The sequence below is a fragment of the Brienomyrus brachyistius genome, chromosome 13 (genome assembly GCF_023856365.1).
Source record: "Brienomyrus brachyistius isolate T26 chromosome 13, BBRACH_0.4, whole genome shotgun sequence".
Taxonomy (NCBI): Eukaryota; Metazoa; Chordata; class Actinopteri; order Osteoglossiformes; family Mormyridae; genus Brienomyrus; species Brienomyrus brachyistius.
Window position 1 is genome coordinate 21,534,426 of NC_064545.1, and position 27,670 is coordinate 21,562,095.

General features: G+C 42.1%; 1 protein-coding gene and 1 non-coding gene across 2 annotated transcripts; both read right to left on the bottom strand.

The window, feature by feature from the left end:
• Positions 1 to 18: 18 nt before the first annotated feature.
• On the bottom strand, positions 19 to 27,670 carry LOC125706372 (myosin-binding protein C, cardiac-type-like). The gene is made up of 30 exons (XM_048973041.1): positions 27,514 to 27,670; positions 25,411 to 25,674; positions 24,785 to 24,904; positions 24,232 to 24,324; positions 23,793 to 23,941; positions 23,005 to 23,122; positions 22,620 to 22,668; positions 21,717 to 21,800; positions 19,517 to 19,680; positions 19,079 to 19,211; positions 18,527 to 18,529; positions 18,136 to 18,260; positions 17,480 to 17,585; positions 16,196 to 16,362; positions 14,802 to 14,967; positions 14,625 to 14,731; positions 14,485 to 14,514; positions 14,168 to 14,307; positions 10,298 to 10,457; positions 9,994 to 10,098; positions 9,385 to 9,573; positions 7,048 to 7,182; positions 6,777 to 6,944; positions 6,153 to 6,241; positions 5,812 to 6,007; positions 5,132 to 5,271; positions 3,818 to 3,977; positions 3,001 to 3,137; positions 2,313 to 2,499; positions 19 to 913 (listed from the first exon to the last, which is right to left on the bottom strand). Exons 1-30 carry the CDS (start codon positions 27,536 to 27,538, stop codon positions 882 to 884), a joined length of 3,741 nt encoding a protein of 1,246 aa, XP_048828998.1. The 5' UTR covers positions 27,539 to 27,670; the 3' UTR covers positions 19 to 881.
• On the bottom strand, positions 17,872 to 17,974 carry LOC125706922 (U6 spliceosomal RNA). The gene has a single exon (XR_007382100.1). It is a non-coding gene; the product is annotated as a U6 spliceosomal RNA (small nuclear RNA).

A 27,670-nucleotide genomic window follows, 5' to 3' on the forward strand; every position in this document is an offset into this window, starting at 1 on the left:
GCCTTAAAAACAAAAAAGTGAACAGCAGTATTTTTATTTATATGTAAAGATACAGCAACATATGCAACAAAGTAGCTTTAGCCACAAACAATGAGTTTTTTTCATCTCAAATAAATTGAACTGAATTCCAGTTAGGTTAGAGCTAGGTTTAAGTTTAGGATTGCCGTAAGGCACAGCTATTCAAATCACGGTCCTCAATGTTTGAGCCCTGCTGATCTTCTAGCCAATCCATTAGAGGTGTGAAGCCTCTGGCCAATCAGAATCAGTAATTATTACACTAAGTACATGGGAGAGCTGAAAACAAGGCCTGGATTTGGAATCGAGGTCCAGATAGGGCTAGAGCTACAGTTAGGTTATCATAAAGGTTATAGCAACTCTAACCTTAATCCTAGCTCTAACTCTTAAGGTAACTTATACAATATATATATATATATATATATATATATATATATATATATATATATATATATATATATATATATATATATATATATATATATATATATATATATATATATTACAATTTACCTCACAGGTTTTCAGTTTACTCTGGTCTATCCTAGAAAAAGTATCAGAGTTATGGCAAAAGCAGTTTACATATCCAGTGTTTGAGCTTCAAATGTATTATAGATTTTTCAAATACATTAGTTACAAAGCGTACTCAGTAATGTGCAAAAGTGACTAAATTAAGATTCTAACAATAATATACAGAAAGCGGTTTAATAAATGTAATTTTTTTCAAATTCATTTTACACATTTCAGTCACAAAATCAATATCCGTACAAATGTACGGAAAAAATGCAGGAAGCAAAACGAGTGGGATTCCACCTTTGTGATGCGGGACGCAGTCCGGGGATGCCTCCCTGCTCTCGAGTATCTCTTCAGGTCTTTGCTTCGGCTTTGGCGACTTGAGCTGAAATAGTATGTCGTTAGACATCACGTAGGTGACAAGACCAATAAAGATCACATGTCTTGTTTTGTTTCTCAAAAGCTACAACTTCTGTTAGATGTCATTCAAATTTTCTTTCGGCATCAGAACTGGTAAAAACACATAATTTTAGCGTTTCTACATTAAATTCAGTGGCCACTTTATTAGATGCTCCTACCTAGTACCAGTTTTTATCTCCTGTTGTTCCCTAGAATCAGTTCAATGGTAGATTTTTATACTGTAGCTTCAGACATGGTCATAAATTACGGCGGTGGGGGGTAGGTAGTCACCCCCACACTAACCAAAACTGGCTAATACATCCCCTCTGGACCCCCCTATTGTAAACAGGGAGAGACCTCAATCCCCCCCTAATGTCCAATCCAAGGTTACGCTCCAGAGAAACCTTTATTGTGGCGTTTTTGTGCCGCTTGGCCTTCCTGTTAGCTCACGCGACTGTCTGCCCATTTTCCTCTGACCCCTGTCATTAACACAGTCTCTGAGAACTGCCGCTAATTTTTTAATCGCACCATTTTCCCTCTTGAGACACTGTAGCGCATGAAAATCCCAGGATGCTTGTTGTTTTCGGAAAACAATAATGTCTGACAAACAATCCAGTGGGCGTTTCTTTAAGACGGCAGATGAAGCAGCACCTCATCAGAAAAGACAAGGAAAGGGGAAAATGTAACCTTTATATGACATAAAATATCTTACTAACATGTGAAACCAAAAATGTGCGGTGGTTCAAAAAGTGTCTAGTAAAACAGCAGTACTCTTACCTGGATAAAAGGAACTTCATTGAATCAAACCATTTTCTGCCTCACTAAGCAAACAGACTTCCCTGAATTTCTCATTGCCTTCCATGTTGTACTTGACTGGATAGTTATGGAATATGATGGATTTTTTAAACCCACCCAGTGAAGCAATACCTCACTTTCCAGTTATGTATACTCTTGCACGTTCTTGGCCCAGAGATGACTGACACGTTCTCCCACCCCAAACATCAGTTCAACCAGCAGGCAAGACAAATCTGTTAGTTTGTGGAGAAGGCATTGTTAGAGGCCTACTGTTAGTAGAACAGCCACGAGTTCTGTTTAAAAAAGTATTTCTAAATACTGTCCTTGTTGAGAGTAGTTCATCCCATGTATATACTGTAAGTAAAAACAGTGCTTTTTTATTCCAATGATGTCCTATTGGGCACATGCAGGACAGCTGTGGAAGACCAGCAGGTGATACTGGGAACCAAAGGTTCACTGCTCATAATCACGTTAAAATATAATCTGTAAGGCAGTATAACATTTTATGTACATCCTAACAAAAGCAAACAGTCCTCACCTATAAGGATGAAAGAAAAGCATCAGATGGCCAACTGAGAAGGTTTACTTACGGCGGACCTCCAGCTTGCACTCCACCGTGTCTTCCCCGCTGTCATTGACCGCTATGCACGTGTAAACACCTCCGTCGAAGGGGCACGGCTTTCGGATCTCCAGCGTTAGGACACCTTGCTTGCTGAACATCCGATACTTGGCCTCATTGGAGATGTCCATTTTGTTCTTGTACCAAGTCACTTTGGGCTGAGGGGTTTCAAAACAGATCTTTGATACCTGACTCTCCAATTCTATTCTATTCTATTCTATTCTATTCTATTCTATTCTAATCTATTCTATTCTATAACCTTACCATGATAACGGTGAGGTTAGAGTTGCTATAACCTTTATGATAACCTAACTGTAGCTCTAGCCCTAATAGCAACCCTAACTCTAACCCTTATGACAGGACTCTTAAAATCTGGACCTCGATTCCAAATCCAGGCCTGGTTTTCAGCTCGCCCATGTACTTAGTGTAATAATTACTGATTCTGATTGGCCAGAGGCTTCACACCTCTAAAGGATTGGCTGGAAGATCGGCAGGGCTCAAACACTGAGGACCGTGATTTGAACAGCTGTGCCTTAAGGCAATCCTAACCTTAAACCTAGCTCTAACCCTAATTGTAATTCAGTCCAGTTTATTTGAGATAAAAAAAAGCTATTGTTTGTGGCTAAAGAGAGTATGGATTCTGGAATAGGCACCGTTACCTTGGGGATTCCTCGCACGGAACAGGTCAAGGTGGCGTTATATCCGGCGATCACCGAGCGGTTCACCAACGGATGTGTGAATTTGGGCGCCTCTGCAAAATTGTGGTCCCTATATACAGGCGGCTTGTACAACATCCCTGAGAAACACGATCATATTAATCAGAAGTGATGGCCCATGATCTTCACCAAATAATCTACTGCAAAGGAGAAATTCCTGTTGCTGGCAGAGGCAGTATTTCCCACCACTCAAACCACACACAACATTCAATAAACATGTTCCTTATTTCGGAGAAACATTGAGCTGAATGTTATGTTAACCAGCTACGATTTTCTGAGCTATTTATTAACTTTTTTAAACACCCGTGGGGAGGATGGGGGCCTTGAAGTGAATTTTTGATTGGGGCCGCAAAAGCATCAAACACGCCCCCTGGTTGTTGCTGGGGCATTAATATTTGCATTCCAGTTCTAAAATTCAAAAATCCTTAACTGATGTTATAAAAGTTCAGAATAGTCTTTAGTCTATATACTTTGTTCTATGCATTATACATTCTGCTAAACGTTTACAGACACATCAAAAAAGCTGAACTCTTGAAACTGAGCAAAGTTGATGAAATGTTACAGATACCATGTTAACACCCTGTAGGCTGACTATTCAAATAAATGGTTGCCTTCATGGCCAGTGAGGAGATTGTTAAAACAGCTGTGGGGCTTTTGGACAGTCCCATGATTTACTTACCTCTAAAACTAACCCTAACCCTAAATGTCAGAGGACGCCTCACTGTCAGTTATATGATAAGTCTTATGTGATGGTACGCACCAGTCTTCTGGATGTAAGCACTGTCCTGGGAGTTGCAAGCGTCCTGGCTCTGACCCACCATGTTGATAGCATAGACACGGAAGATGTATTCATTGCCCATGACCAGGTCAGACACCACGCAGTTGGTGCGTCGGTGCAGCTCGAACACAGTGAACCACTCCTGTAGGTAGAGTTGCATGTTTAAGTGTCGTCTAAAACACGTACAGTGGCTTTTAACAAGCGAGGCGGAATGTGACTGTAAATTACTGGAAATAATGCAATCGCAAAAATGTTCTATACTAAACATATTTTATTGGGAATTTGAACCAGATTATCTAAAATGAAATTAAATAAAATGCAATGAAACGAAACTATGAATAGTCCAATAGACAGGGAAAATGATGCACAGGGAATTTTAAAAATCACACATTTTCGATTATTTATTCTAGTTATTCATTCTGCTCTGTGAATGTAAACAAATTTACAAATTAACACAATAAACAAATCAAATCCAAGTGTTGTTGAGGCAAACTTAAATGCGATAACATCAGTTATATTCACATCAGTCATGAATGGCCAAGCCAGCAACGTGAGGGAAAATAAAATGAAATATATGCACAAAAAAGCAAAGGGAACAAGTTCTCTATGCAGGAGCTGAAGACGCTTGGCAGGGTCCAAACCGATGTTATATTTAGCGAGCTGTAAATGAGCTGTTATTATGCAAAATGTGTTAATCTCCCATGGCATGGCCATTGGGGTGAAAAACATAAATTGGTGCTACGCCTGGACCCCAATCGTGAAGAAGCCAAAAATAAAACTCCTTGCCCGTCGTGACTTAATGCCAGTTGTACAGGTGCTAACCTTGTGTGTTAAAAGGATGGTAGGAATTTGTGATATTTACTAAGCTCTCACACCATGCCAAGGCCAGGGGGCTAAAATTAGAGAATGACAGATGCTGTTGTGTGGCCAGCATAGCCACTGGAGAGGCCCTGATATCTCCTTACTGCTGTACAGCATTTCTGACATTCTGGACATGCAAAGGCCAGGGGTTCACTGGCCTCAGTTCAAACAGCTCGAGACTGGGGACACTGTGGTGAGAAGGCATTCCGTAACAAAAGGAAATGCCTCGGTGCATTTGCATGTGAATTCCTGTGAGTTTGGATAGAAAAACTGCCATTTCAGGATGACAGTTCAGCTGAAATAACTGAATCACTGAAATGGACAAAAACACAAGTTAATGTATCCTCATATATATTTTCATTTTGGCGTGCAGCCAAAAGACTGGATAAATGCACGTTGCTTTTTAATCCTTTACTTCCAAGAATTCATATATACCTTTGTCTTCTTTTCCGCTTTCTGGATTGTATAGCCTGTGATGTCGCAGTTGCCGTTATCTTTCGGAGGTTTCCACTCCAGGGCTACGTTAAAGCCCCATATGTCCATGATTTTTAAGTTCTGAGGTGGGCTAGGAAAGTCTAAAAGACAGAGCAAAATTCACTGTGTTTTTCCTTTACCATAATTGGTGTGAGGGGACTGATTTTGATTGGGCACACTTGTTTGATGCACATCAGTGTATTTTCCATTCTGAAACATCTATCTATCCATCCATCCATCCACGCACCCATCCATTCATGTACCGGTTGGTTGTTTTATTGATTGATTGCTGTATGACCAAGAGAAATCTCACTGTATGGATTGACTGTACATTTCATTCATCATAGAATAGAGATGCCAATAAAAGTGGCTTTTAATACCTCATGTTAAGATAAAACAACATTTTTTGTGGCATTATGTTGGTTAACATTTGTAAGAATATTTTTTTCATACATCATATCTTAAAAACTGTTTATGTATTTTAATGTGCCTTGCAAAGTGTTTTATTTTTTTTATGAAAATAGTATCGCCTTCCATATAAAATCCTTCACTCAGCCTTCATGCTCGGGTAATTGTAGTGTAGGAAAAAAATAGTTTTTTCTTGAAATTTATTTAAAAAAATTGAGATGCGTGAAACTTACCGACGACCTGGATGTTGATGATGGCAGTGTCCTCGACATTCTCAATCTGCAGCTTGAGCTCGTACTTCCCCGAGTCTCCGCGGTCTGACTTACGGATGAACATGATGGTGTCGGCGTCACTATTTCGGATGTTGATTTGTTTCGTATCGAGAGGCTCTCCCCCTTTTGTCCAGGTGACTTTTGGTCTAGGTTTTCCCTGTGAGATATGAACATCAGTAGATCATTCACTCTAGTTTGCCTTCATGGACCAGTTGAAATTCAGAGGCGAGTAACAATTCTGTGTATGTACGTAAGTATGTAAGGTACGATTCTGTATTCTCGGATTTTGTATTTTCACGAACCTGGAATGGAATCACTAAGTTCACTGCCTCCCCTACGCGTTTCATCAGAGTCTGACGAAGGTTGCGAGGAATCCAGATTTTGGGCCGCTCTGCAAACAAGATTGCTACAGTCAATTAATCAAAAAAACTGATTATATTTATATATGTATGTACACAGAAAAAGAATTGCTGTATGGTTTGAGAGGACCTTCTATGTGTAGACAAAGATCTGCTTCTGCTGGTTGCTTACATTTGACCATAAAGGCGTTACACACAACACAAAATATATGTCTGAATGTAATGTATAAAAGACAACATTGCAGGAGAGATTTTAGGTCTTTTTAAGGTGGGGCCATAATTCATACAGAGGGGCCAACCTCTGAGCCAATGATATCTTTTGAATTGATGAGTGACAGGAGAGGGGGGACTCCAAGGGCCAATCAGCTTTCAGCTGGGGCCAGTGCCCCTGTGGCTCCGCCCCTGGTAACATTCGTGAGACATTAGTTCTGCAGTAGAATGATGATGCAGACCAGCCTTTATAGTTAAAAGAATGAAATTATGACTTGACTTGTTAATGGAATTAATAAGAACCTCCTCGTCTAGGAACAGGGAGTGCTGATATGCGGCCTGCTGCAGCACACTCACGCATGATCTCCCGGATGGTGACAGGCTGCGCCAGTGTGGCGGGGGCGCTGGGGCCTGCTGGGTTGTAGGCACGCACACGGAACTGCATCTTCTCGCCTGTGGGCAGGTCGCGGATGACCACAGAGGTTCGCTCCGTCAGCTCCTGGAGGGCTGGAACCCACTCCTCAGCTGGACCACAGGTTTGGAGCAAAGAGATCAGAGGCAGTCAAGAGAACTTCACATTCGATAGTTTATCCTGAAGATCCAGGAGGAAGTTAAAATTGGGTCTTACATCCTTCTTTGCAGTACTCAACCCCATAGCCTTCAAGCTTGGCTGACCCCAGGCGCTCAGGTGATCTCCACTTCAGGGTAATGGTGGTGTCACTGATATCTTCTATGCACAGGCCAACCGGTTCACTGGTTGGAGCTTAATGACATGGCACAGATCATCAATGATCCATCCATCCATCCATCCATCCATCCATGTCTGCTAATGCAAATTGGCTGATTATTTGTATGTCCATATTGAAAAGAACTAAATACAATTTAACTCTCATGTATCAAGTGCAAGCATTCAAGGACAAAAACACTTTTTGTATTGAACTAACAAATGAATATGTCATTTGTCACATAATTCCTAATCAATTTCCACGTTTGGACTAGCAATTCATCTCTTATATTGTTTTTTATAAATCTAGGAGAGATTTGGGAGAACCTTCAGTGTAACGCTGTGATTTGCAAAGAAAGAAGTTACACCAGACCCAGGGAGATTAGATATGGCTATTTCAAAGGACACAGAGTGTAAACATGATCCCTTTGTTGATGGGGAGTCCAGGGTGGGAATTCCCTGACCAGGAGGCCAAAAGAAAATCCCTTTGTGAATCTGCTGCCTCAGATAAGTCAGGAATGTCCGTTGCCAGTTTAGTCTGTGGAACTCACCAGCACTTAATAAGAACACCCCATAAAAATATCCATTGCTAATATTTCATTTTTCACTTCACCTAAATTCAGCACATTGGTTTCATGAATCACTGTACTTATAACGTACTATCTAAAAAAAACACGCCATAATAAATAATTTAAAAAATCATTATTAGGATATCCGGATGTTTTTTTGTCCAAGCAGCTAAACACACATATCCTGAACTGCGTTAATCTACAGTGTTTGCATAGTGGAAGAGGCCAAACTCAGACTGAAAAATTAACCTTATTATTCAGGAGCAACGAAAACTCCAAATAGAAGGAAATGTGCATTTTCCTTTCACAATAGGGCAGTAAGAGAGAGACAATCATAAAAGCCAGGCATTATCATCTGCTTGTCTGACAAAAGCTGAAAACCTTCCTGAATTTTTGATTGTTTTTCTTGTTTGCGCCGTAGTTCATTCCAATATCAACATGCTGTTTGAGAGAATAATATGAATTCATCTTTTCTAATAATAACATAGTAAGTCACCCGTGGATAAACAAGTTTGCAAATTGTAAGCCTACTGCCTTTGGGTTCTGGGACCTCTTCACCAGAAGGTATAGGCTGCTCCTCTGTGGGCAGGAGACTGGCTGACTCTTCAGACGGGGCTGCCCCATCCTGGGAGGACAGACCCTTCTCTGTGGATGTGGGGCTCCCTGATGTAGACTCTTCTGCTGGGGGTGGGATTGCTTGGGCACTCGCCCCAGGCTCCTTGGGACCATCCCGCATAGCAGATTCCAAGCTTGGTTCCTCGAGCGAATCCGCCAAGGTCACCCCCTCTCCGGGCTTCTCTGCTGTTTTCGGAAGTTTGGGCCTCATCATCCTTCAGCTTCTCGACCTTCCTTCTTTGCCCTTCCTGTGCTCGTAGTTCCAGCAGGATCTGTCAGTGGCTCCAACACAGTAAGTGTTCCCCTGTTGCTTATACAGTAGCTACAAATTTCCTATTGTGGTTTAGCCAGTCCAAGCCTCACTTGGCAGCAACACAGAATTTATTTATAGAGGGAGATGCTAGGGATGCTTTCCTAATCAAGTCTTTGTGGGTCCTTGTGCGGCCCAGCTTGGAGAACAGCTCTTTCTCATACCTTTGTATTCATATTACCCCAAACAAGGAATCATCCATAAAAGGAAATGGGGAGGGGCTTCTACCTTCTTCCTTGGTCTTTTGAAGGCTCAGATTTCCATTGCAAAGACACTTCCTTGTGTAATACAAACGGAGCACAGCCAAGCAGGCATGCAAGGCAGAATAAGAACTATGCTGGACCATGTCCAGTGGTCACAGTTGGAATCAGGATAAAGCAGTCGCTGACCTGCAATAGTAATCCTTGCATGAAACCTTGTGTGCAATTTGTGTTTGGTGCCATAATCAAAATAATTCATGCTCATCAACTGAAGGGTTGTTGCCTCACACCTCGAAGTGTGACGTTTCAAATCGCAGACTCTGTGTATGTGCGTGGAGGTTGCACGTGCTCACTGTGTCATGCAGATTTACTTTAGTAAAACTAATAAGGATAATCGGCATCCCTTGTTGCCTGTGGCATATGACTGATTGTGCGTTTATATGCCCAGGCTGGAAATGATGGGTGAATGGGGATAGGTCAGAAGAGGTCATTCCATACAGCAGACACATGATTGAAGGATCACAAGAGGAGAGAAACAGGAACCCACCGATTGGCACAAAGGGCTGGGAGGCGGGACTGTGGCGGGACATGCCAATCGCATTGACTGCATAGACTCTCATTTCATAGGCCACGCCCTCAATCATTCTCTTGGCCTCATAGGTCAGCTCGGTGTAGGGATCGAAATTCAGCCGCATCCACCTGTAGCTCTTAGTCTTCTTCCTCTCAAGGACATACCCTGTTTGAGACAACATGTACTGAGTGACACAAACTAACATGGCAAAGAAACAGCCACATCCTAACAAATCTCACAGTGTGAATATATCCCAAAATGCAATTTATTTTGCATTCTCAATTATTCTAAATTGGTTTCTTACTGGTAAACTGAAGTACTCATACTATAGAAAAATTAATGAACAATATGCGATTTCTGTCTAAAACAGGAGTGGGGAGCCTGATCCATGGATGGCCGGAGTGGGGGGTGGGTTTTTGGGATGGCCTCTCGATCGGCCAATGACAGTGGGTCCCCAAGACTGGAGTTGACAACCACTGCTTTATTACTGGCTGATTGAGAGGTCATCCCAAAAACCCACACTGGCTCTCCATGGAGCAGGTTCCCCACCCCTGGGCAAAAGTGATACCATAGTCAAGTACTAACCTAAGACAGGCATGCCCCCATCAAACAGAGGAGGATCCCATTGCACTATGCAGGAGTCTTCCCCAACACTGAGGATTCTGGGTGCTTCGGGAGGGTCTGGAACATCTAAAGGAGGACAAGAGAATAAAATGTCACCAAGGGACATTAACAGACACTCTGAGTCAGGCGTCAGTTGGAAATACAGGTGATGCACTTGTAGAAGAAAGGTATATCATTTTCCAGACCTGAAGTTAATTACAAGCAATCCACTTCCTTTGTTCTGTGTATAATTACTCATTGGTGTGCGAGATCTCCTGGAACCTACCGACGACTTTGACGGTAATGTCGGCAGTGTCCTCCCCTGCTGGGTTGCGGACAATCACCGAGTACACGCCCTCATCCTGCCGCTCCGCCCCTTCGATGGTGAAGATACAGTGACCCCTCACGCTCTCCACGTGGACCCGGCCGTCTGCTGTTGAGATCACCTGCCAAGGAGACCCACCGTGTCCCAGTCTGTCTTCTGGCCCAGGCCATTTGATCATCTAAGCACTAAACAGCTCTAACCTTCCTGCTACACACAGTTACACCGCAGTGCTGCTGAATTCTCAAATTTGATTGGTCAGAAGTGCATTGATTAATTTTCTATAATCACACATATAGTGCCAGCCAGGTGAATCACAGTAGTATTTCAAGATTAAAATTCTTCAATTCTAACTAATGTTACTTAAAACTGTAGATGCAGAACATAATTTTAAATTAACGGAAGCCAAGCAAAATGTTTAATCATTGCCAGAAAAAAAGTTCTATTAATAATTGCATTTTGTAAACATGTACACATAAAAATAATGCCTTTAGGTGGAAATATATAAGCCAAATATGTAATAACCGTGGTATAAGTGGATTAATGAACTTTAAAGTAGCATCATCTGTTTTTAAATGCATTCCATTTTGCATTGGATGGTTCTGCACCTCTAAAGTCGTGCATTTTAAAATGTATAATGTATGGCTTGGAGTGCATTAAGCCTTTGAATCTGGGTAATAGTATATGCGAGATGAGCAAACAATGCATGAGTAATACCCTTAATCCAAGGAACATCTTTGACAAAACAAACCAAACAAACAATTAAACCCAAGCATTATAAAGACATAAAAAGTAATAAACCCGAGTTATCACTTACTTTGTAAAAGTTAATGTCTCTCCTATGGAGTTAAGACGTTGTATGGAACTTACAGTACCTGGCAGTCCATGGGCATTAAACTCTCCAACTCATTCGATGGGGGGTTAATTTGGTGGACGATCCATGACATGCATATTTAGGTCAATGGAGACAACATTTGCACTGTAATTACCTTTTTGGGACACTGCACCACTGGCTCCGAGGTCTAGTTGCTCTACAGCATGCAGAAATAGAGAAAATAAAGCATGCGGATGCTGCGGCAACTTCAGCTGCACTTACTTCCCCGTCCTGCAAAGTGGCACAGAAGTCCACGGTCGACTCCCTGTTCTTCAGCTTTTTAGAGTCACCCTACACGAGCAAAGCACACCTGTGATACCCAGTATCTGGAAACAACACCAGGAACCTTCAACTGACCGAGGAGCCGAAAGCAGATAAGAGGCGGAGGAGCCTTTATCTTCAGCGACTGCGAAGAGACGTGACTGTCTTACCAAAGAATTTTGATGTAAGAACATAAGAACATTTACAAACGAGAGGAGGCCATTCGGCCCATCAAGCTCGCTTGGGGAGAACTAAACTAATAGCTCAGAGTCGTTAAAATCTTATCTAGCTCTGATTTAAAGGAACCCAAGGATTCAGCTTGCACTACATTATCAGGAAGGCTATTCCATACTCTGACTACGCGCTGTGTAAAGAAGTGCTTCCTTAAATCCAGCTTGAAATGTTCTCCCGCTGTACTAGGCATCGTTTTTACTCTGAAAGGGTTGATCATTAAGGAGATTATTTTCGTTTTCAGATTTAGACAGGAATGATCCCAGAGCGTCTCGGATATGTCAGCAGTACCTGATGCTTGCTCTGTTCCAGTACCAGCAATCGATCAATGCGTAAAACCGTAAAATGCATGAAACAGTAAAGGTCTTTGAAAAGAGTGTGCACCTCATTAAAGTCTGAAGCAGTACTTGGTTCACTCTTGACCCGTGACCTTCTCCATTCATTTTTTCAGAAAAGTTTATGGAACGTTTAAACATTTCAGTGACTGTGCACCGGGCAAAAGGCAGAAGTACACCACAGGGTGCCAAGCCAACACGGGATACTATGGGGAATTTAGCTTTGGTGATTCACTAAGCCACATGATTTCGATTGTAAGAGGAAACCAGTGAAACCAGAGGAAGCTTGGCAAACATGGGGAGAACATCTAAATCCAGTCACAGAGAACAGGAGTGGAATAAAAACATTTAACCCTGGCGATGTGAGGCCAGAATGCTACCAGATCTGGTCAACCCGTTAGGCGACATAGGCAGCCGCCTAGGGTACGGGTTCCCAACACCCGGTACCGGTCCACAGAAAGCTGAGGCTAGGGTTGCCACTCATCCCATATATTACGCAACCAACCTGCACCATAATTCGCCATGACACCATAATTTATAAAACTATGCAAACAGAAGGTTGAGATCCCATAGTTTTGGACACCATCATCTGCAAGGGCACCAGCTTAGCCTATGGCTCCACATGAGCTTCTGTTGGTTTTGAGTTCCACTTGCGGTGTTACCATATCATCCTTGCCTGTTTGAACATAGACAGTTTTAACCAGTTATCAATGGTGCCCCCTAGTGGTGGACCCGCAGGCAGGTCGCTCTTTGTTTAAAATGCTTAAAACTCTGGAAACACTTGTCCTGCAATTGCATACTAGGGCTTAATTAATCAGGATGGTCACGTGATGTTAACATAAACCAATTAGTAAAAGTGGTGTATATGCCATCATACAGCCCTTGAACTGGACATAATCAGTGTGAAAACTGATTTCTGTATTTTCCATACCAGTGGCTCCAATCTGCTTATCGATGGAAAATTTCTGAGATAAAACTGCTATCGACAAGGGTCTAATGAAGACTCGATGCAAGTTTGGTCGTGGCATTCAGGTACACCCATGGTAAGCTAACCAGTATGCGAAACACATCAAAGTATTAATAAATGCCTTACCTGCGTTTAAATGCAGGTTTTCACAGGTTTTTCCAGACCCCCCCCCCCAACACCCCCATAGTACATGTGATGTAAGGCATATAATATAATGCTGGATGCATAGTTTCCTTGACTTTTCACTTCTTCCATTTTTCAGAAGCTGCAGGGTACTGGGTGGCCATAAGATGGGTCATGCATGGTCATCACTTCCGCTTCCTCATTACTGCCTAGAAAGGCTGCTTATCAGCTAAAACTGAACAGGTTTTCCTGTGGGAGACCTTTGACTGTCAGGAAGACTCTGTCATACACAGTGCATGTAGCGAACTACGACTGATATTGATTATCGGACTCTAACCAAGGTAGGAACACCAATGTCAGCAGACTTCGAGCAGTGACTGCTTTATTGTTTTATGTAAATAAACCGGAATGCATGATTCAAGATGACTGCCAGTCGGAATTTTATCATCCATCCATCCATCCATCCATTTTCCAAACCGCTTGTCCTACTGGGTTGTGGGGGGTCCGGAGCCTATCCCGGAAGCAATGGACACGAGGCAGGGAACTACCCAGGATGGGGGGCCAGCCCATCGCAGGGCACATTCACACACCATTCACTCCTGTGGGCAATTTAGTAACTCCAAATAGCTTCAGCATGTTTTTGGACTGTGGGGGGAAACCGGAGTACCCGGAGAAAACCCCACGACGACAAGGGGAGAACATGCAAATTCCGCACACATGTAACCCAGGCGGACACTCGAACCCGGGTCCCAGAGGTGTGAGGCAGCAGTGCTAACCACTGCACCACCATGCCGCCCCTGGAATTTTTTGCAGTTTATTTTTATTTAATTGGTTTAATGAATGAATAATGTTTTGAAAGGTTTGATAAAATTATTTCATTTCCAGCTGGAATTGTTTTACGTTATGATTTATTTTCCCGCCATGAGCACCCCGGCGGCAGGCCCCCGGCATGTCGGGAGTATCAGAGCTCATATACCCTCCTGTATAATTATTGTTCTCTGCATTTCATCTGCATTTCATGTTACAGCGTGAAGGGTTTTTACCTTCTCAGACTTGGTCCACACCACAGTGGGGGCGGGGTCACCCGTTATGGGAACATCCAATCGCAGCTTGTTTCCTGCCACTACCACGATGGTCGATTCACTTGTGCTGCCTGTATAGTCCAGGTGGATTTTTGGTGGATCTTTCGAAGCAAAAAATAAAGACCGTCAACGTCATGTCCTGAATAGAAGTGTAACTCCAACTACCTGCTTGGCATTGTAAAGCTCATTTTATTTGATTTATAGGTAGCTGCAAAATTAAAGCACAGGGATATCAACAGTGGCTCATGATATATGCAGAACATGCCAATGCAGCTCACCTTGTCGAGGTACGTAGTCAATCTTGACCTCTACGGGATGGAATGGATGAATGCATGAATGAATAAATAATGCAATGAATGTTTCCAATCTCAAATCAGATCCACAAGGTCTTGAAATACCGAAATGAATGCAAATGTACCCAGGAAGTTGAGCTTGGCAGACAGGTTGAAGGCATATCCTTCTGGAACAAATGTGTAGTCGCCCTCATCCCCGGCTGTCACGTCATCAATCGTCAACTTGTGAATCCTGCAGAGAAATTAATGTGTGATGGTTATGAGAAAAATGCAGATGCAACCTGGAGACTGTCATCACTCACCTGCCAATGTGTGTGATGTGAGTCCGTGCATTAGGCTTCACCTCCATGCCATTTTTGTACCAGGTGCCCTTCACATTTTCATCAGAGACCTCACACTTGAACGCAGCTTCCTCTTTGGCCTTCACTGTCAGGTCTGCAATGCTTTGATACACCTCCAGCTCCTTCTCTATAAGATGGAGGACAAGGCGGCCATTGTGAGGCATCTAAGCAGGGACGTCGTACAGGTAGCGTGGTCAGATAATCTATGTCGGGGAGGAGGCTATGAGCTACGACAGGGTTTGTGAACTGCCTTTTTAATGAAAAAGACCTGGATTGCACTGAGTTCCTGCTGTGCGCTACTTGGCCAGAGTCCTATAATCACGCATGTGTCACTAATGTTAATGTGAAACAGCTGGATGAGTCTTTCAATCAAGGAAACAAACCAGTAAAAGAACCAGAAGAATTGAACTATTTAGCTAATGACAGGAGTCTTTCAGTTTTAAAGACGTTTGTAAAACCCGAAGAAGCTCAAAGTGTCCCACCTGGCATGGATTATTAAAGGGGCATGCAGCCCTAAAAAAATTTAAACATAATTGTATTGGTCTAGGTTGGGGCCCCAATGTTATATGCTTTCATGTGGCCCAAAATCTCCAGGGGAAACTCCACATCTAATGACTGATAACAGGTAATAGGGTTTAAGTGTGTGATTCATAACTGATCACTGAATCACTGGCAATCAGGGTTTGGCAGGTATTTTCTGATGTTTTTTCTGTTTGGTTTTTATAATTTTTAACTGTATTTGATTTGATTTTCACTGCATGATTTTTACTGCATATTTTTACTTTAACAAAAATGCCGAGGTAAAACTGAGGCAACCAATAATCAATAGTGGCTAGAAATAAAGATTCACTATTAGTTAAAAAGTCCTTGTCACAAATGCATTCTTTCAGTACAGTCAAGACACGTATGTAGCAAAATTGATGACATTTTTCAAAGCAGTGTCTGTCAAAAGTAATACTTCAGAGAAGACGACTAACTATAGACAGCACTGGGATATGTCAGTGCAGTGACAGTGACATGTTTCCGAGGAAACACAAAATGAATGATGCTTGCAGCGATGCAGTTGGGCTGAAGGACTTTCTGGAGGGTCAACATGCATTTAAATCCGCTTGTCAGAGGTCATAGCAATAGGGTGAAAGGTGCACATCTTGTGGAAATAGTTGAAGGTATGAGTCATTTTTAGAGTGTGGTTATTACAATATGGGGTAAAAGTTGAATGAGGTTGTGTATCTATCGAAGAGGTTTTCACATGTTTAAATGCAGTTTCGGGAATGGAAGCTATTTCAGCTTATTTATAAATGTGCAAACATCTCATAAACCAGCATAACGTTTAGCATTGAGTATCAGTAGGCTACCTTGAACCATGAGTTCTGCAACAGACTGTCCCCCGTTTGTCTTCACCCTGTAGTGTCCGGCATCCTCTTTAGAGACGTCATTAATGATCAGCACGTGCTTCTTCCCGTCCTTCTTGAAGCGGTACTTGAACGATTCATCCCTTGTCAGCTCCACATCATCTTTTTCCCTGCATAAACAGGATGCTCCATGAGTATGCGAGGGACCTGGATTCCAGTACAGCTTGTGTAGTAACTGATATCCTTGCAGTTTCCTCCAAGATTCCATGGACTTCCATGGAATTAACATATAATCTTTGCATGCCTCCATTTGCAGAAACGTCTAAGAGTACAGTAATAAGCTTGATTATATCTGTGTATGTCAGTATAGATGCATAGACATGCATAAACATACTATAGCATCTGGTCACCTTTGCAGTGTTGATTGACAGGTTTCATTTTTGGGGTGTTATAATTTGGGGTGTTATAATTCGGGGTGTTATATGCTTGTCCAGGCAAAGCACAAGGGAAAACCTGTGAAAAGCCAGTGTGACCATTCATCTCCCAGATGAAGGAGATCAGGCCAGTCATTGTCTTCAGATGAAATATTGTGATAGGAAGCACAGACGCCCTCTACAGGTCAGCAATGTGTGTGGTTCACAAATTACATAGGATGGTAGAAGTGACTATAATTAATCAGTGTGTATTGGAATTGACTTCCTTTCCATGTTTAGAAAAATGCTGAATGCTCCCATATTACCACTAAGATTAAGAAACTACACTGTCCCATGATTTACTCTTTACCTGAGGGGATTATAAGAATGCTGTCTAAATAACATAACTTGTACTTCAAAATCAAACCTTTTCAAGTAAATTACAATAATTTATAAATCTAGCTCGATGACTTAACTATTTAAAGCTTAGTATTATGACTTTCGGCAGAACTCAATTATAAAAAAAGACAAAAAGATAAAAAAATCTCTTCTTTCTGTTTGAACATATGTGTGGATAAAATTTACAAAGAACCACCAAATAATGTAGATGGAAAGAGTACATTCTATGAAATGTTTGGATGATTTTCATATGCAGTGCATACACTTGAAATAAAAATAAAGTAGCATTTTTAATTGTACATTATTACAGATCAGTGCTGAGAGGGAGCAGAGATGTGGACTGACTGGGGGTCCCAAGGAGTGGGTTGAGAATCACCATTGCTTGATTATGTTGCCTATGGAATTTATACTTGCGTTTGAAATCCATAGTCTGCTATTCTTTGCAGGTTCTAGTCCAGGGGGAGAGTCGTCTTACCACTTGACATGGGCTCCCTCTTCGGACACCTCGCACTCAAACTCCACCCGCTCGCCCTTCATCGCCATCTGATCCTCCAGGTTACGCACAATGTAGATCGGGGGCTCTGCACACATGTGACCAAACGGTAAATCCTCCCTTAGACAGACAATGTCGGCTCTCGTGATGTGACTCCATTTATACGTGACTTATTGAGTGGATGCTTTCATCCACAGTGACACTGCTTGTGTTTTGAGAAAGCAGGATCAGCCAGTCCCCGGAGCAATTTTAAGGGCCCCGCTCAGGGGCCCGACTGTGAAAGTACCAGAAAGTGTCAGCCCAGAGGTTTGACCCTGAGGCATTGCAACAACAAGTACAACGTCCTAACCCACTAAGCTACACATGGCCCCCCAAAAACTATGGCATGCTTGAGAAATCTGCACATCATCCTTGCACAGCGGTCATGCTAATATTCTCTGTATCATTCCTATTTTAGGATGTGGGCTACCACAGCAAGCATTTACAATGACCCCAGCATGTACCGTAGTCAGGGGCTAAAGCAAACACAGTTCTAGTACCACAGCAGGAGCTTCTTCTATGGAACTGATAGTGAACACGTCTGTGATGTCTACATATTTTTTTTCAGTCATGCAGAATCTGTTTTAGGTTTGGTTTACCTTTGACAAACAATTCCGTCACACACTTTTCGTCGCCGATCATGCAGGTATAAGCGGCATCATCGGCCAGCGAACAGTGATTAAGGGTGAGGAACCGCTTATTCCCAATGTTCTCAAAAATGTACCTGGTCAAAAACAGTCGAAAAGAAACACATCGGTATCCCATCCCATCTCGTCTAAGACCCCACTGTGACTGAGAACCAACTGAAAAGCAACATTCGGTGCTTTAAAGAGATGCTACTGTATGCATCAACGATTGAAGCCGAGTTGAAAAGATTCATTGGATTATTTTAAAGCAAAGGGTGAAGCACCAGCTCTGTTCAAATGGAAGTCCCTGGTAAAACTTTGTACGTAGAGGAAGAAAATGTCTGTTTTTGCACATGTGACTTACTTGCTGGATTTGAGATGTGGTGAATCCAGAGAAATCGGTTTGTTAGGGGATGAAACAAAAGAAAAATGATTAGCCAAATGTAAAGACAGAAAATGCAATTGACATATAATAGAAGACAGCATATTCTTACCTTTCTATCCATTAATACACAAAACATAAACCTGCATTGAACCGTAATATACTATTCATAATATAGTTATCAGACCTATACACTATTATTTAACTGTACAAAAACACAGCTTTCATATGTGTTAAAACATTGCAGTTCAGCTACACTGTGAAATTTCCAGAATAATATTTGTGTAGTATTCTGAGCGGTTTACGAGTTAGATGGTGCTGATGATTGCAGTGTATAATGTTACAGCCCTTGTTAAAGCAGAATAAGAGGCCCAGGATGTATAAAGTTCGTGGTACAAGCCAGTTCGCTGCTGCTCACTTTTGATGCAGATGATTTGAACCTGAACTATTCATTTTGTGTCCACCGGACATACTGTGGTTTTGATAATGGTGTAAAAATTGCAGCAGCCGGGAGTAAAAGCAGATGGACTTCACCTCCCGGTCGGATGAATTTCCTGCCCATTCTTCAGCCATTTCACCTCTGCATTGGGGTTGGCCACTTCCACCACAAGCTTGATCTTATGTCCTTTCTCTACCTGGTAGGCAGGGTCCAGCTTCCTGAGGAAAGCTGCAATTGCAACACAACGGAATATCTTTATTATTAGAGATAAACAATACTATATGCTGAACAAAAAGCCTTCTATATTGCAGTTTTTAACTTATAAGAGAAACTTCTGGGTTATACAGAACAGACAGAAGATCACCTAACAGTACATCGAATGGACACTTTACTCCAAAGCGATGTACAATTAAGAAAAAAATCGGGGTTAAGGGCCATGCTCAAAGGCCCAACAGCGAAACCACGTGGTTGACATTGGGATTTGAACCAAAGACCTTCTGATCACAGCATCCGAAAGCTGTCAGTATACCCACCCTCACTTCTCTTCTCCTCCTTCCGCATCTTCTTGAGTCTTTTTAGCATCCCACGCAGGTCAGTTATGCCATACTGGAAAGCGATCTTCTCATATTCTGAGGGTGGTGCTTTCTGAAGTATATCCCACACATCTACGTCAGGCTCAGTGCTTGCTTGGACCGCACTGGAGAACCAACACGGTAAGTTAGGAGTCAGCGCTAAGCCAGTTTTATACAGGATTTACCAGTGCGATTACTTTAGCGCTCAACCGCTGATCAAGCAATGTCTCCCATATTTTCAAAGGATACGTAAATGCAGACGTCTGAAAGGTTACTAATGTTCTCACTAACTACCCAGTCAGCCACTATCTGCTGAGCACATATTTGGGCTGGTTAATCGTAACAAATAAACCAACCAAGGCAATCAAAGAATACAGACCCATGCTACAATAAACAAAAGTGAACAGCTGGAGTAAAAACCAACAAGAATCATCACTGTGGGATCCAGGGAATCTCATTTCTTACCGGCTGGATGCTTTTAAAAAACTGCTGCTCTCATTCAACGCAGTACCAAGGCGGCAGACATGCAAGACAAATCAAAATGCATTAGTGCAGGCGCTGAACATCCCATGTATGCAACCTTCTGTGAATATCTCCAAATCACATGCACAGTTATTCATATAATATCACAATATAAAAAAAAAAAATCAATGGCCATTACTTTATTTTGTACTTTTCGCCTGATTTTATTATGATCACAAACAGTTTGAGCAAAGCCCATGACCCCCACATGCTGCCTGACCCTGCTGATCAAATTTAAATTAATAGCAGGCATCTGTGTGAAGGGCTAGAGGTGACTGAATCCCCCCCCCCCCCCCCATCATCAATCATGCTCAGTGGCTGTTAGTTCCATGCCAGGTGTGGGATTCTCTGATTGTCAAAGCCTAGCTGTCTAAACTTAGCATGGGTGTTAAAACAACATCGGTCATCTGCAACCTCCAGTTCTTTTCAAGGCATCTTTGTGACATAAGGTAGTCTGGGGGTAAATTTGGGCTTATAGATTTGATTTAAATAGACTACATTTAAAGGCAAATGAATGTTCAGTATAAGCTATGCAACTAATTAATTTGAATAATTGTTAATTGTTGTTTGAATTGAGTGTTTTACTGTATGCATTCATAATTCATAAGTTATCTTACACCCTATGGTTCTGGCAAACAGCTGGACCCCCACCTTGGGAAAAAGGAACTGCTTAAACTAGGCCTGTACATCGATCGGCCAGCACTCCCACCAAGCCCCCCCGCACTGGCACTGGTTTTACCGCCAGTGGATTATCGTCGCTACATAGCTAGCATCTTATGCTTGTTAGTTTTTCTTTCAGCTAAAAAAAATTGCTGAAGTGGGCCGCTTGGCCTCGGGCCCCGAGATAAGTTCATCCGTCCCTGTGTGCACTGGTTGTCCTTATTCCATGACGGAGTGATATATGGCTGAGATGTACTGCTGAAAATATATATGACTGGAGCTGCTGTCTGTTAACTGCCAACGGCGGAGGCAGGTGGGGGGGCAACTCGAGAATAATGAGTGTGGCCTTTACACGCACAGCCATCGACACCTCCAGGCATTCCATCTGCAGCCCCCCCCTCCATGCACCCTTAATGTGTACAGCCGGCTTGTGAATGACGCCCGACAAGCAGGTGTGTCCACAGGGTACTGGGGGGGCGGAGGGCGGGGGGTATGAATGTGGCGAGTTAAGGGTGATTCATGCTGTCCTTCAATTCAGCCAACTTACTCCCTACGTGTGTTGAGGTCGCAGTCACGGGGGGAGGGCGAAATACAGAGAGAAAAGCGCAGTCAGCATCACTGGGGCATGTTATTACTTTATTCAGACTCATTCAGACTACACAGATGTGATTGAGATCCACTGATCTTCCGTTCTCTGCTTTTCAACTGTTCTTTCTATCTTCTTTTCTATTTCTATTGTCACATGCTCAAATGTAGCCCCATCTATGCACCAATATCTACCCTACATTTTACAAAGTTAAAGCAGTTATAGCTTTTAAACTGTATATTTAACTCTATTTATTATGTCTCAATATATCATTTTTAAATATCTTACAAGTTTATATTTTATTTATTACTGTTTCATGCGCGATGACCAATGAGATCCAAATTTCATCTCAGTGTATCATACAGCTTCAGATGACAATAAAGATACGTCGACCTATGAATGACAGCATACACATACCGCTTCTTCAGCAAACCACTGAAGTCCAGCTCCCCTGCGGTCTCACCGGCATCTATGCTCCTTCAGAAAGAAAGTGAGCTCATCAGCTATCCCACGTCCCAAAAATCCAGGCAAACGTTTGAGTCATGTGACATTTAAATTCCCCATAAACCTCCATAGAAGCAACAATCGGACGACAAATGACATTTATACCCCATGCCCCTTGGCAGAAGAACCGGCCATTAGAAATTATTTAATTTCCATGTTGCTTTTGCGTTACACCCTACTTACTTTCATTTGCATTTGAAAAATGCATTGCATTTCTTTAATATCTAAGGCACCCAGTCTTACTAAGGCTACCAAATAAAACATGATGCCTGTAACCACATTGGGTAATTCTCTGTAGAGTAAAGACAGCCGGGCAGCACCATAAGTTCAGAAGTCTTGGGTTTAACATCCAGACAGGGGAAACCACATTTGGAAATATTTGCGAGCTCACGGCTGGTAAACTAGCACTAGTTCCATTGCTTTGAAGACCCCAGTGTCTGGCTGACGTGAGGCTAGGGCCGGGCGGTGATAGCCTTATCGCTTTCTCTGCTCGGGCAGCGACAGCGCGGCCTTGTAAGGCTTGGCTTTTACATTCGTGACACCGTGACCTTCGAAAGGTTAGCCTATTATAACATCGAATTTAAAATAATACTAAGAGGTACTTAGAGTGTTGTGTCCCTGTGCAATTTCACATATTTAATAACTTTGTTCATGTCTCAGGTTTGGTTCTATACCCATTTTTCCAAAATATACTAAAGGCAGTACATTTCATGTTAATAAGACGTGGACTGTCTGGGTGTCATGACTGAGAGAGAATCGGAGCAGTTCCTGTCTGGTTTTTAAAGGACTTACGTGCGTCTGAAAGCTGCACGAATGTCAAACTCTTCTACGACACGAGCCTCTGTGAATAAAATGGCAAAACAATTATTCATTTAAAAAAATCTTTTAAGACTTTTAACACTGCAGTACTTGGGATTGCAAGCTGTTTTGCATGAAAAGAACACATCATGTAAAGGCTCACTGCCCATAGGATTTAGCCTCAGGTCCTCCTATTATTGTCATATGATTGTATATTGCATTGGCCAATCACATTTCAGTATTGTACGTCACATGACCATTCCACTAAGAGTACATGGTTCAGAGAGTTTGAGACGATTTAATATATCAGTCATCAAAATAAGATGAATGATCCAGTAGTTCCCTTTCTCATGACAGTTATCAGGATGGATGAACGTACCGTGTACGATTAGGTTGAAGTTACAGCTGTCGAATTTGTCCTTGGAGGAGACCTCGCATCGGAAAGCTCCAGAAAAGTTGGCCTTGGCTTCAATAACCTGCATCTCAAAGGTGAACACCTGGAAAAAAAGCACCCAAATAGCTCAAGAATGTGCTACTTGGAATCTCTGCAGTATCTAAGAAAACAGGCCATCAACAAATATTGTATGACATCATGAGACATTTTTGGTAAAATGTAAAACAGCAGAAGATCCTTTTAAAATATCTACCACTTACATCTGTACCAGCTGTGTCAATCAGGGCGCCCATCCTGTTAGAGATTTCCTATGTTTCATTTTCTATATGTTCATGGTCATTGCGGGGTTTGTACAGTCAGAAGATAGCTAGCTGATTAGCCGAAATCACAGCTTTAGGATCCCCTAAATAAGGAATGTGTTTAATTCATATTTAGTGTAGTGACTGCCTGTGTCCCAAACACTGCCACTGAAATCAACCTGTTATTTCATGTGTCATGCACTGCAGTCGGGCGCCGCCTTCGTAAGAACATAAGAAATTTACAAACGAGAGGAGGCCATTCGGCCCATCAAGCTCGGTTGGGGAGAGCTTAACTAATAGCTCAGAGTTGTTAAAATCTTATCTAGCTCTGATTTAAAGGACCCCAGGGTTTTAGCTTGCGCTACATGAACAGGAAGACTATACCATACTTTAACTACACGCTGTGTAAAGAAGTGCTTCCTCAAATGTTCTCCCGCTAATTTCCACCTAATCTCACGGCCCATTGACTCTGACCTTCGTGCTACGATCGTACTGCTCCTTCAGCTGCAGGTGCTTCCCTATTTTGCTTGACAGATCCATCCATTTGCCCTTAAACCAGCGGATGTTTGGCTTCTTCAGCAGGTTGGCTGAGCCCACCTTGGCCACAAATGTTATATTTTCACCTGCACACAATAGTACATTGATATGCATACACAATCAAACCCAACAAAGAGTAAATCCTGTCCACTGAGACTGTTCTTTAATGATAAGAACATCAAGGATGATCGCATCGTGTACTCTATGTTTGTCTAGTGAAGAGCTTTCATCCATAGTAAGTTCTGAGTTAGTCTTCCATTTGTTCTTATAATTCATCCAGAAATAGCCTTTACACACTGGCCATAGCACCCTGTTAAACCTTTCTGAATATACATTAGAGAGAAGACCAGCGCTGGAGCATATACAGCTGCCTCACCCACAGTGACCTCCCCGCTCTGTGGCTTTTCCAAGAAGAGCCCAGTCAGATCCTGCCGCGTGTCTGGCTGGTGATTCTCAGCCAGATCCGATTCTGAAAGCCATGGGTTACGGACTTTGGTTTAACAATCAACCGCTCAACAGGATGCAATATCCTCAAATATATTTAGGTTGTCCGGTAGTGCTTTGTGAGGGGCAGATGCTCAGGGGGTGGGGGGTGGCAATCGTTTGGGGAAAGGGATCAGGTGCTCAGGTACCTCCAAACGCCCCCCCCTCCCCCCACCTCCCCACACATGTCTGGTATCCAGCAGATGGAGCCAGTGATTTAGCAAGAATACAGTAACAGATGGAAAATTATTTAAATCTAACATTTTAACCTGGATATTTTCCATTACGAGGGAATTATTTATTTTGCTTGAGAACAGAATGGCCCTAAAGACCGTTAAATGAGCATGTTAAGCAAATATTAAGGGAAGTCTTAGCTGGTTAATAAGCGTCATCCGTCAGTAAAAAGGTGCCGGCTGTAATGCTGGTGATACACATCGTCAGCTCACCATCGTGTCCTGCAGGTTCCCCTTGGTCCTGTGTTCCATTCTGGGATGGAGCTTCTTTGGAGGCTGGACCAGGAGCTTCAGCTGGTGCTGGGTCTGAAGCTGCACCATCCTTCACTGTTTCTAAGTTCATAAACGTAGAATAATATCGATGTGGGAAATACACATTAGGGTTATTTTAACCACCCCCCCCCCAAGACTGCAGTGTGACAGATATCAGGCGACAGGGGGAGAGTTTTCACAGGACAGTGGAAAACAGTGGGACTGGACATATTGTTTATTGCACTGGGTATATACACTTAAAATTGTCAAATTTAGTATTTCAAAGAATGATTATTGATTATGTCCAAATTCCTTCATCACGATAACCGCACTAGTTTACAGGATGGACTATTTCAAGCTTGTCTGTGATTTTTTCTCACTGAAAACTATTGTTTGTTTGCTTAATGAATAAATATATAGGGACAACTGCACTGAAATTGTTTTTAAAAATGTCTTTCACATTTTTTAAGGAATAGTATTTGTTAAACATTGATCACTTTTTAAAGTTCATTATTATTATTATTTGTCTTTTTTTAATTAAAATAACACATAAACAAGATTCATGGTTAGGCCTACTATGTACTTACCTTCTTTCACCTTCAGCTCAAATTTGACCTTCGACGTGCCGGCGATCACAGCGTAGACGCCGTCGTCCTCCGTGGTGACGTTGCTGACGGTGAGTGAGTGCTTACTCCCGTCGGCAGTTATCACGTACTTCTCACTGGCCGTGATGTCGGCAGAGCCCAGCTGCCACCGCACCCTCGCATCCACCTTTTCAGTCTCCGCCTCAAAAACAACGGACGAGCCCACGGTCGTCTCCGCTGTCCTCGGCTTTTTTGTGAAAGCGGAAACTGAAATGGTGGGGAGATTAAAAATGCATTCTGGTCGACCAAGTATCGCGATCAAACGAACGATAATCGGCTCCGAACTCGGCGGCTTACGTTCTTCATTATTAGTGGACCAATCATGAGATACTTTTCACTTTGCTCATACTAGTAAAAGTCCTTCAAATGAAGCAAACGGTTTGGTACATTTCAATAGCTGTGTAAAACAGGGGATGCGTTGCCTATTAGATAATGTTGCTTGCTACTATTTGTTATCAATCATGGACGAATGCATGGAAGCAAACATCTGCAGCTCACAATAAACGTAGCCATTTATAAAGCCAGGCCTCATGTATCCATAATACCAGTCAGGCAAGTGCTATTTGTCGTCTTACAAATAATATGTAGGAAAGCATGGCAAGGTTGGATACTACAGCCCAGTAGTATTTGATATGCTAAGTAATGCTAATTTCATGGACGTGACTAAGTAAACACGTCACTGAATGCAGGTCATTTTACGCTCATCTACATGTACTTCTGATCTGGGGATATGAGGAATGCGAGGTATCTATGGAATGTGACGTAAAAGGTTGTAAATGACAGACTGAAAATTCATCTGCTGGAACAAAATGAAAAAAAATTACCCTTAAACAAACTATTAGAGCACTGAAATCAAAACCAAGATATTTATAGTAAGTATGTCCAGGTCTTTGACATTATAAATGTAAAGTTCAGGAACTCTGGCTCCTCCATGTCCTCGGCACATGAATTAGATGACCTGTACAATTCTGTAATTGTCTCGTTGTGTGTTTTCTATCTGTCCTTTGGCTAAAAAAAAACAGGTTATGCCTAAAATCTGTCTCAGATTTAGTGTAGGTGTGGAGTCCTTGTGCCATTAAATAACCTGTTGAGGATAAACATTATATGATAGTAACAAGTGTTGTTATTGTATAATTGCACAAAGTTTGCTATTACTGTATACTCCAGCTGTTAATGTTCCTTATGAATGTTCTGTGAATGCATTACGAAAGTGAAGGTAATGTAAAGGTGACCAAATAATCCAGGCTTACTTTGAAATATCTGCTTGCGTGCCTAGTATGAGTGTGCTATAGGGCTATTATTGTATACTCTGTTGTATGCTCTTTACAGAATGAAGAAATGTGTCTCTGAAGTTGACAAACAAAAGATGCAATACCCCTGGTGTCCACCAGTGTGAAAAATAGTGTTATTTCTAGTTCAATATTTGTGCGATCAAAGCCAGTGATAATCAGCGGTGGAAATTTCAGGTCCAGAAAGTAAAAATCCAGACCATGATTTACTTTCAACCAACCAGTTGAGCATAAATAGTCACAGTCACAGAGTACTGAATCGGTCGGTTGAAAGCAAATCGTGGTCCGGATTTTTACTTTCTGGACCTGAAATTGCTGCCTCTGGTGAAAATGTATATAAAAATGTAAAATGCACAAAATTCTTAAATTAGATCTTAAATATGCTTACAAAAGTATTATATTTAGCGTAATTTCTTACAAATATAATGAATTATAAAATCCAATCATCCATCTTCCGGCCACTTATTCTGGCCAGAATCACAGGTAATAATCAGGAAAAACACCTGAAATGCCTCCGTGTATCAAATAAATAAATGAACGTACATTTTATGGTAAATGACTTAGCAGATGCCAGAGGACTGAGAACTACTCAGCTCATCAGCGCTACTGAAACACCTTTAATAGCCAGGATTGACGCCGCGATCACAACTGACTAAATTCACACCATGGTAAATATAATCTGTGAGCCTGACATTCTTCATTCGCACATCCATGCCTAATCGCCATTTACGCTCCAGTAAAACTGAAAGGGCCTTACCTGCTTTTCTAGCAGGTTCTGGCATCCTGACAGCGCTCTTGTGTGTCTCAGCGGACCGGCGTTACAGTACTTCCTCTGCGTCTCTAATAAACCCACAGAGCCTCTTCTCAAAGTGAGGCTGTATCGTCAACCCACCCCACACTTGTCAGGGCTCAGA